Source organism: Perissodus microlepis, chromosome 22 (assembly GCF_051167445.1).
Source record: "Perissodus microlepis isolate ML-2025 ecotype Zambia chromosome 22, ASM5116744v1, whole genome shotgun sequence".
Taxonomy (NCBI): Eukaryota; Metazoa; Chordata; class Actinopteri; order Cichliformes; family Cichlidae; genus Perissodus; species Perissodus microlepis.
In genome coordinates, this window is record NC_140481.1 from 17,022,888 (window position 1) to 17,034,264 (window position 11,377).

At 39.1% G+C, this 11,377-nt stretch overlaps 1 protein-coding gene across 1 annotated transcript; it reads left to right on the top strand.

Annotated features, from left to right (window-relative positions):
• The first annotated feature begins 3,627 nt into the window (after positions 1-3,627).
• On the top strand, positions 3,628-11,130 carry cibar1 (CBY1 interacting BAR domain containing 1). The gene is made up of 9 exons (XM_084919996.1): positions 3,628-3,800; positions 4,339-4,573; positions 4,675-4,743; positions 6,210-6,311; positions 6,547-6,552; positions 6,751-6,855; positions 8,098-8,211; positions 9,132-9,251; positions 10,743-11,130. Exons 1-9 carry the CDS (start codon positions 3,769-3,771, stop codon positions 10,857-10,859), a joined length of 900 nt encoding a protein of 299 aa, XP_084776122.1. The 5' UTR covers positions 3,628-3,768; the 3' UTR covers positions 10,860-11,130.
• The last annotated feature ends 247 nt before the right edge of the window (positions 11,131-11,377 follow it).

Consider the following 11,377-nt stretch of genomic DNA (forward strand, 5'->3'; position numbering starts at 1 on the left):
ACTGGGGGATATATACTTAGTTGCCCTACGAAGTCCCCCCACGTCTGACATATGTCACTCCCAATCTGTTCAGCAGGCCACACATATCTCTAGTGGGGTACTGGCACAGCGGCACAGAGGGCTGCAGAGGGAAAAGGCTGGGCAGAGGGAAAAACAGAAAGAGCTGAAGACTGAACAAGAGGGCACGGGGGGACGGAGACAGCAAGAGAGTGAGAAGAGAGCATGAAAGAGGCAGAGAGAGCTGCTGCTAGTGGTTGCCACCCTTTCCGTGCTAATTGGTAGTCTGGAAACAACACCATCTGTTCTTTAAGAAAGTCAGATGCACAATATAAAAATATGCCACCACTCCTGAATACATTTACAAGCAGCCAAGGCAAATAACTCAACAGCCCCGGGCTTCTTTCAACACAAGGATCCTGTAGGACACAAGCTAGACAGGCATCTGTTGTACTTGTTATAATGTTTAGGGATGTTAAATCTAGTCCTGGGTTCCTGCCAGGGAGTGCTGAATAATGTAAATATATGATGGTGGAGATGGATTGAGAAGAGGTCTGCAGAATATTTTTTATGTATGAAGTAGGAAAGGAGAAGGAATAATTCAGAGTCCACCTGTAACCATGCAGATTGCCATTTACATCCTAGGAAAAGGCACAAATGGAAGTGGGGTGCCATCATGTGGATGAGTAATGCAGTTACACTTAAAAGAAGGAGAAGAAATGCTGCTTTATGTGTACCACTTAATTATCAAATAATAAAGAGAGGAAAAAAGTGGCCGTAGATGTAGACTACCAACACTTCAGAATTGATATTCATAAAATGAGATCTGACTTTCATCTGAATATAGTTATGGGCTAATGCTTGAATTATGCTTCAGCAAGAAATCTACATCTTAACGTATGACGTTAACTAAAACTTCTTTTAACCCTACACCATAACCTTCTACATAACCTGATGTGCACCTCTCGAGAACTGTAACTACACATCTCGACGACGGAGTGACTTGAATGGCGTGGAAGGTTGTAGCGTGGGGAAAAAAGGAGTTTGGTTACAATGTAAGTTCAGACAATGTTTTCCCCCAGAAGTCTAAATCAAGCTTAAGCGGATAAAATAATCACCTATACTTTTTAAGCGCTCATGGTGAAAATTAAACAACTCTTCAAATTAATAAGTCCAGATCCTCCTGCAATTAGCAGTTTATAGACTTGTACAGGAATTATTCCTACAATCAAGTCTGAACCGAACAGTCTTCTTTAGGTCACGCCACAGCAGTGCATCAGCTGCCCTTCCAAGGACTTCTTGACACAGTTTTGAGTTTGTTGTTCAGACCCTGAGGTGGCCAGTTGATCCAGATCATGGTGCTCCTTCCACTATCACTCACATTTTAATGCTGCTTTGCATTTTGGGTTAAATATTTAAATAGAGATTTTACGTTGTTGGTATTTCTGAAGGTGTTTTCTTTTAATCTCTGGTTCACATCACGAAATCTTGATGACATGCATGATGTGGGTCCAGAAATCTTGGTGTTTCGCTGAGTTGATTGAGTGCACCTTTTCCAATCTCATCTTCATACCCAAAACAGCTGACTACATAGCTTTGTAGAAAATTAATTAACATAGATGTTCACAAACCAGGACTGTGTACAGAAAAGGTACATGTGTGGTTTAACCTGGTTGTGTTTATTGATGACTGTGACCTTACATGACATTCAGACCACATTATATGAGAAATAAATCCTAGTGAGTCAAACTTTTTGATCCAGTGGAATTACAAAGATTATTGCTGAACAAGCCAAACAAACTCCCCAGCTCCCCTTAATGTCCACACCCACACACCTAGTAACAATCACACTGATTCACACTAATCACTCTCACACACAACACAACAGTTGGAATTATAGGAATGGATAAAAATTGGGGGGGGGGGGGGGGGGATGCTGTTCAATGTTCAAAAATAATCCTTATATGTGGGAGTAAAAGCAATACTAATGCTTTTTTTTTTTTTACTGCACAAAAGAAGTGGGTTTAAATGTTCATTAGACCGATAAAAAAAAAAAATCCAGATGCTAGAAACTATCAATCTTAGAACGGGTAGGTTCTATGAGATGCATTTAACAAAAAAATTAATCTATACCAACATCAGCTGTATTGGGGAGGATAAACTGGGTTCTCTTGGGATTCCAGGCACACAGCTCAATGCAATGACCGTGTTTTACATCTCCAATCTGTTACAGTGGGATCTCCCCTGCTTCAATCCCATGGATGATTAAGCGTGATAATTAAGGTTTTTGGACATTTTCCACAGAGGAGCAGACGTGGCAGCTGGTGACATTCATGCATTCCCAAACACAGAGGAGGGAATTACAATGAGGCCTCCATTCATTTCAGTGATCACAAAGTCTGCTCTTGGCACCAGTTCAAAAATAGTCAAGCTGTTGTTGAAAATGACTATTTGTGGCCCTTTTTGTTGCAATGTACCTTAATCTATTTGGGAAACCGATGGAGAGCAGCCAAATGTTTGGATTTTAGAGGAAGGAATTTGGCACTGTTAACACAAAGAAAAGAAATACTATTATTGCAATACTATTAATATTTGTAATAGTACAGCACAATATTACATATATTAATGAGATTGAAAAGCTGCTTTTTGTTAGCACCAGCCCATGTTGCTGTATGAGAACGCGGGGAATAAATGACCAAGCATACACAAACATTAGGTTTTCAAGTTCATCAAAACTATGTGAAAAATACTAAAGTGAAACAGATGGATATTTAAAAATTTCATGGTTATGATGACAAGGTATTCATACAAAAAAGGCATCATAGTTGTTTTAATAAGAGGCCTTTGTCTCAGTTAGACACTGCATTATACAGATATGTATTATACAGTCTTGAAGCATTCAAACCTTATGAGTCAGAGACAGCAGAATTTAGGCTGTGTAAGAAAGGTTAATTATAATAAATAAATAAATACCCTCTGATATCTGGTTCAAAAAAAGACTGACACTGAGAACACTTAAGGCAATCCTTTCCTGCTGTTCTTTATAAAACCCTACATCAACTCCCTTTTTTATGACAGGCGAACACACATGTCAGGATGCAGCACACATTTCCGCGTTATTCCTTTGTGCTGTTGTTTCTTAATCTAGTACAATAGTGTAATTATTATTGGTTAATGTTATTTGCACTGCTGTTTACTAAAATGTCTTTTTTGTACAATATTATTTTTCAGTAACTTTTTTACATAATTTTATCAGTTTTGTATATAAAATTGTGCGCCATCTCACATTATAATCGCGTGGGTCTATGGTACTTTTAACAGTTTTGCCTCTGTTTGTCTGTTTGTCTGTTTGTCTGTCTATCTATCTATCTATCTATCTATCTATCTATCTATCTATCTATCTATCTATCTATCTATCTAGCTCATCCCTGTAATAGGTAGAGTAGATTATTACATTAGACATTATTGCATACCTGTCCATCATCCGTCATCTTGAGAAGCTGTAGCTGTAAAGAAAAAGCAACTTTTTCAGTGGCTTCAAAGAAAAGGAAAGAAATAAAAAAGAGAGACAAAGATGGAGCGCTTACGACTCCATCTCCCAGGATTCCTTTTTGCACTCCTAAAGCGGAAACGCTGGAGGGACTCCATGGAAACGGTCCACTGGCGTGCTTGCCTGACAGAAAAGAGCGTTCATTGATAGCTAGCTAACGTAAAATCAGAGATTCTATCAACGCGGATCTACCCGAACATATTTCACACCGTGTGCCTGCAATGATGAGCCGTACGCCTGACGCGAGCGCGAGGTAAGAAAGATCCCACCCGTCAAACACATCCCGTGTTATTTAGTGGGGAGAGTTAACGTTAGCATTAACAAAATAATCGGACGTACTGTGTATGCATAAAGGCAGGCTAGCAGTTAACTAGTTAACCTGTGTCGTCACGCTTCTCATCGATAAACTGCACTCATAACGAGTTATTTGTTCGTCGGTTAAGCCATAGTTAGTGATGCTATATAGCTATAGAGTCGCTATTCACTGAACGGGCATGTGTTTATAATACTAAAGCAGCGCACTTACTAGTTTAGCTGTTTTATTGCATGCAGCTGGTCGAGTGACCGTATAACCAAAGAGTAATGGAGCGAAGGATAACAAGCCAGGATGCATCGCATCTACAGGATGTTTTGTATGTATTGCTACTTGCATTTAGATGAAACAGCAATAAGTAATTTTCACAGGCCTTGTGCAAAATAGACGTTTATCGTTTTCCCTACTCAAATATATGAAACCGTTTATAAAATTATGTTTCATTACTGCTGTTGATGTTCTCCTTTATCCTTTCCAGGGATAACCAGACAAGGAGGATCCAAGAGAACATCACCAATGTGGAGAAACATTTTGGACAGATGTGCCAACTCTTTGCTGCCTATGTCAGTAAGACAGCCAAGGTACGAGACAAGGCAGACCTTCTGGTCCGGGAAATTAGCCTGTATGCAGACACTGAAACACCAAGCCTTAAGAGGGGGATGAAGCAGTATGCTGACCATCTGGCCAAGATTCAAGATTATCGTCAAGCTCAGGTGGACCTCCTTGAATCCTTACCTTCATTCATTATTTCGTGTTCATATCCATAATTTAAATATTGGGTAGAAGAGAAACTAATGCAGAGCTGGTCTTGCAGGTGGAACGACTTGAATCTAAAATCATAGAGCCATTAAAAAGCTATGGAGCTGTGGTGAAACGGAAAAGGGTAAGTTTTACTGCAGCCTGCTGCCATGTTGACACTGATTTGAACCGCACATCCATCCAATCAGGTGCGCTGGAGCCTATCCCAGCTGTCATAAAACAGGATTTGGAGTACAACCTGGACAGGTAATCAGGTTGTCACAGGGCCAACGGGGATTTTAGTGAATTTTTTCAGTGCCTTGTTGTGACTTTTTCTGTCAGATATTTTTGTGTTAAAATCCAAAATTTTACACACAAATTCATAAATAAATTTGTGAAATTTTGCAATGGTGTCGCTAAATGAATAATTCAATTCAGTGTTATTTATATAGAACCAAATCACAATAACAGTCGCCTCAAGGCACTTTATATTGTACAGTAGATCTTAAAATAATAGATACAGAGAAAAACCTAACAATCTTATGACCCTCTATGAGCAAGCACTTTGGCAACAGTGGGAAGGAAAAACTCCCTTTTAACAGGAAGAAACCTCCAGCAGAACCAGGCTCAGGGAGAGGCGGCCATCTGCTGCGACCGGTTGGGGTGAGAGAAGGAAGACAGGATAAAGACATGCTGTGGAAGAGAGACTAAGAGAAGAGGGAGAACAGAGATTAATAGCAGGTACGATTCAATGCAGAGAGGTCTATTAACACATAGTGAAGGAAAAACTCATGCATCATGGGAATCCCCGGCAGCCTACATCTATTGCAGCATAACTAAGGGAGGATTCAGGGTCACCTGGTCCTAACTATATGCTTTAGCAAAAAGGAATGTTTTAAGCCTAATCTTAAAAGTAGAGATAGTGTCTGTCTCCTGAATCCAAACGGGAAGCTGGTTCCACAGAAGAGGGCCCTGAAAACTGAAGGCTCTCCCTGCCATTCTACTTTTAAATACTCTAGGAACAACAGGTAAGCCTGGATGGAGGAGCCTAGGGGGCAGTGAGGGATGCAGAGCAATTTGCTGTTGGTGTCATTACTATGGCAAAGGCACATGAGGGCAGTATTGTCTTAATGATAACATATCGCTACCTCTACAAGCCACTTTGACCCATTGCCAGCACTCTTCTCTGCTAACCACTATTTTTTTTTAAGTATATCAAGAAGACATCCTGTGGTATTTCACAGACGCCGCACTACTGTCCAAATTGTCTTAAGTAAAAGTTTGCCTTGTTTGGCTTTTAGTCCTTGTGTGTGTGTTGGTGTTTACTTGTATTCTGCTCTTGCATGCATGCATTCATTTTAATTTTTAAAAAAATGTGCCCTCTCCTTCAATATGTTCAACGGCTAAAGTCACAGAGCAATTAAAAACCTATGGTTGACAGTACAGTTGAAGATAGACCAAAAACTTGCACAACAGGATCTACTGGAGATCCTGATCCTCACTGATGCACACCAAATTCTTATATGTTAAGTCATGTTTAGCAAACTGTGCATTACACGCTACCACTATTAATTCTTTTGATAACTTCTGGGAATTTGTGTATCCGTGCAGGAGGATCTGAAGACTACTCAGAGTGCCAGAGACAGAGAAGCCAAACAGATGGCTCAGCTCGAGAGGACCAGGCAGAGAAACCCCTCAGACAGGCAGATCATTGTATCCTTGACTTGTTTCTCTTCAGTTCTTTAAATCTCTCTCTGATACCAGATTGACAAAAAGGCTTCAGTGTTACAACAGCCATCTGTATAAATAATCAAATGAATGCCTGCTAATATCAATTCAATTCTTCGTTAGTTATAGACATCAGCTTAGAGCTGTTTGAAATGTTTGTTGTGCCAAGTTTGGACAGTTTAAGCTTATATTTCTTAAGTTTCCTTGACTGAGCTTTCAGTCTCAGGTGCGTCCCATGTAATATGTGTTTTCATCAGTGGTAATGTATGAATAGAAATATGAAAAACATTCCAGAAACAAACTCACAAGCACAGTGTAAATTCTTTACAAGAGCTTAAACCAGTTGGACACTGCACCTGACTTATTTTAGTCTGTTATGTTTTGAGTTGAGTTTTATATGGATATATATTGTTTTTGCCGTTAGGCTGAGAGTGAACTCCAGAGAGCCACCATGGATGCCACACGGACCACGAAGCAGCTGGAGGAGACCATCGATGAGTTTGAGAGGCAGAAGATCCAAGACATCAAGGTTTACTTTCTGTGCACCTCAGATTATTAAGTACTGGCTTCAAACTTGCATTAAAGCATTCACACTTGAGAATTTTAAAGAAAACATATTTAATTAGTAAAAATTTGGAACCGTTAAAATGCAATAGGAATGAGTAACTTATAAGAAAGACCGAATGACAACGGACCCGACCTGTATGTAGTACAGCTAATGTTATTTTAAACATTGATCTGCCTATAAATAATAAACCTAAATACATAAGTTTACAGTTTAAACAACTGAATTATCAAAAAATGTGATTTTGAGCTGTGTTTAACACGGTCACTAATAGAGGAAAGGACGCAACATTCAACATTTTGTTACAGGTCAGATACTTAAATCCTTATATTAAATTCAGTTATGATAGCTTTTAATTGTAAACATAGAAATTAGGATGGGAATGATTGAACAGGCAAGCAGTACTTGACTACAGAGTAACAAATGGCCACATCTGCCGTTCACAGCAACTACTTGCAGACTTTTATGTCGATCGTGGTTCTTTGGACGTAGCATGGAAATATCTGGAAAGATTTCCCTGTTGTGACCATGTTTCACCCTCAGTTAATGGTGTAGAATTGCAGAGGCGTGCCAGACAGGAAATAAAATTTTGCCAGTTGTTAAAACCATAACCCACTGGTGTGTATGTATGTGTATGTGTAGCATACGTATGAACGAGCAATCATTGCATTTGATTTACGAGCGTTAAAAACTGACGTACGTTCATGAACCGATCTCGATCATGAAGTTTTTATATATAATTTTTAAATGTATTTTTGTGTGTTTTTATATTTAAGTGCACAGAAAAAGTGCACATTTTATTTAAAGTAAATATTTTAATGATGATGACAGTTTGGTTTGGATAATGGTAATTTATATTTCATAGATTTCCTTTGACTTAGTAACCATGCCTACATGACCTAACATGCACATACAGCCCAACATGCACAAGAACAATGTCAGAGGTGGGGAAAAGCAGAAGTAACAGTAGTGCAGGGCCTGTTGCAATATGGCTAGCATGTGTGCGGCGACTGTGGACAACCAAACAGCCCTATGTAGGATTTACTGTGATATGTAGAAAGATATCAGCTGATTTTGTGGACTGTCTGGACTGATCCTGTGCTCTGTCTGCTGTCACAGTGCACTTGTGGTTCAGTTGAATTGGCTCAGAGTCTGGTCCATATTGAAATATTCAGTATTTGATATTCGTGTCTTCTCTCACTGTAGAAAATCTTTTGTGAGTTTGTGACAGTGGAAATGTCATTCCACGCCAAGGCTTTGGAGGTGTACACCCTGGCCTACCAAAGCATTCAAAGTGTGGACGAGGAGGAGGACTTGGAGGTAAGTTGATGCTCTGCTCAACAGTGGCCTTGGCCTTAGCCAAATGGACATACTGAGGTTAAAAATGTATATAAATGTATATACATCGTCAGGTTATTTTAATACATCTGTAATAACACGGTCTTATGCACCCATCTTTCTTTGAGTCATTGCTCGTACATGCACACACCCTTTAATTTACGTCAGCGTTTGAAGTAACCTGCATTGAATTCTACACAATTCATTCAGTCATGCTAACTGGGTTGCTTGTGTTTACAATTTAATGAGAGGTTTGCTGTACTATTTTTAAGAGAGAAAGCACGTCCTGAAAAAACAAAGGATCAATGATGTTCGTCGAGCAAAGTTCCTCCTGCAGTTGCCCTTGTGTTATTTTCCTCCACCCCTCGCTATCTCATCTGTGTGTTTTTGCACTGAATCATTTGCCTTCCATTCATATGGAAGCAAAACTCCTCATCGAGACAAGGCTGTTTTTCAGTGACTCATAGTACAAAGCATGGGAGATTGAATCATCTGAAACGGGCACAATGACAGGCATGTAGATAATCCTGATCGAGAACCATGGCTGAATTTGTTTTCTACACAGTGAAAACCACTGGGGTGGTTTCAGCAGTAGTTTGTTGTGTTTGCTATAAATATAATACTTTTGGAGCTGGTTTAAGGACATGTGTGACATTAACAGACTGTCATTGCTGTCGGTGACTTTTGTTGTAGAGTATTTTTACTTTCTCTATCTGTTTGTGTGTTTTTATCCGAGTCCCTGCTTTTAATGCATCTGTAAATAAAATACCCTGAATTTAACCTATATGACCTTATTGTACTGTTTGCTATGCCCCATGGGCTTGTGTACAGGTGCTGCTTCCATTCAGTTTTGTCTCTATAGAAAAGTACCTCTTTTCAGCCCCTCTTACTGTCTCTGGCAGGTGTTCAGGAGTTCTCTGCACCCCCCCGACTACCAGTCACGCTTAGACATAGTGCGAGCTAATTCCAAAACTTCCCTTGATCGGACCGGGTCCTTCCTGAACTCAACAGGGACATTACAGGTAAGATACAGTCAGTGATTAAAAGCTCCAATACAGAGACAAGAATTCCCCAACAAGTATCTGTAATGCTATTCCTTTTCACCTTTGGCTTTGAGTGTTGCACAAGTTTCATTGCGATGATAAAATTCAAAATTCCCTTCTTCCTGTTGTGAGCTCAGAAGTCTTTCTCATACCAATAGAGGCTGGTGCTTGATAACAGTGAGTCTTATCAGTAGTTGCAATGATTGTGCGTGGAATCACCCTGGCCATCAATCGGTGTTGTTTTTTTGTTACCCATGACATTGCATCCAAGGAACATCATGCATTTCCTCCTGCATTCAGTATTACCCCAGGATCTTAACAGTGACACCGCACTGTTTTGTGATTTTATTTTTTATTTTTTTATATGGTTGCATTCTAGACTACAATTTCTCACTAATTGACAAATGAGAATTTGATATTTTTAATTAACTGTTTTCCGTGGGTCTCATGGAGTCTGTTGAAATGTAGTGTCTACACTGTAGACTCTACAGTATCTACAGATGCCCATATTGGAACTTGCAGATACAGATTGCTGTACGCAGCTGTCACTAGAATATGCCTCAGATATGTGTTGCGTCACATCTTGAGATCATACTTTGGCTTCGCTGATTAGGTTTGATTTTTATCTGAGAGAAATTGCAATCACTACTAAACAGAAAAGACATTTGCAGTCAGGAAAAAGAGAGGATTTATGACCCTGTTTGCATTAAGGATGAAGCCAGAATGGAAAGTTGAAAGTAGAGCATGTTAGTGGACATGGAGAAAGTGTCCTCATTCTTACATGAATACCGGAAGGTACTTTTGCTTCCTGGAGCCAGACTTTCTTATAATTTTTACAGTGGTCTTGAGCAGTAGTTCTCCAGGCTTTATGGTTTCGATGTTTTTTTTATTTGGACATTGGCTACTTTTTCACTCATTTGCAGTGCAATGTGGATTTTTTTAAAGGCATCCAACATTAAGAAAAGATAACTATTCCTGAAAACTACTTAAAGGCATTGCAAAAAAGTTCACACTGTGCTGAAGAATAAAGATGCCAGATATTGACTTTCAAGCTTGTTAAAACTGTACAAATTCTGTTTTTGATTTATGTAAAAGGTAAAGACACAGGGAAGTGTTGGCACGTTTAAAAACAATCTTTTTCCACATATATTTGCACATATATGGAAATGTGTGTGTACATATATCTATGTTTGCTTATGTTTCATCTATGTAAGCAAATTACAAAGAAATAATGGGTAACCCAAAACTTACACAGTACTGTATAAATACACAAGTCAACCCTCATGAGAAGTTAATGTGAGGAATGTGGTCTCAGCGCACTTTGCGGTGTGTTTACACCTACCCTTCATTGTTTCTACTAATAACCGTGACTGAAGAAACAAAACAAAAAAAACAGATTCCTTGGAAGTTGAGCTTAATGATTACCTGCCAAGCGTTTTAGTTGCATTGACTGTTTATTTGTTGTCACAGCAACAAAGAGCTGGTAGTCGTCAGACGAGAAAAGAGGAGGAGGAGGAAGAGGAGGATGAAGATGAATCCGAAGAGGATGTTGACGAGGATGAAGACGACACAGATGATGAAAATTAAATACTCAAATTGTTTGGTTTTGATTTTATGATAACAGAAAGATTAAAAGGCAATTTATAAATGAAAAGCAGCCTCGTTGCCAAAACCACATCACACATCTGCTCCGAGCAGTATTGCAGTGGTAGTGTTGTAGCACCGTGATGCTTTGTAAGAGATCTGCAATTTGTAATCCAGGCTCCTGTTGTCTTAGCTAGACTTTTATATAACACAGAATAAAATGTGCATTATTGGTCGCTTGCATTTAAGAATAAAAATATATTTTTATGCTTTGCATTGTTTCAGTGAATCAGTTTTTCTATAATAAGCATACCCTCTCTCTCTCTGCATAAAAATGTCGACAGAGAGGTTGATTGTTATTTTAGAAATTGTTTGGCGAGTGAATCAGTCTAAGTGACAGTAATTACGTGACAACTGTAGTTAAAAGTGACTCATCTCTTCCACAGACATGCAAAAATGGTACAAATGAGTTCGGGAACATTTTGCACTGCACTGTCTGTGTTCATCTGAAAAAAAAAAAA

Coding starts and splice junctions, on each gene's coding strand:
- cibar1 (XM_084919996.1), top strand. CDS start 3,769: ATGATGAGCCGTACGCCTGACGCGAGCGCGAG. Junction 4,744..6,209: donor CTGTGGTGAAACGGAAAAGG/GTAAGTTTTACT, acceptor GTATCCGTGCAG/GAGGATCTGAAGACTACTCA. Junction 9,252..10,742: donor ACTCAACAGGGACATTACAG/GTAAGATACAGT, acceptor TTGTTGTCACAG/CAACAAAGAGCTGGTAGTCG.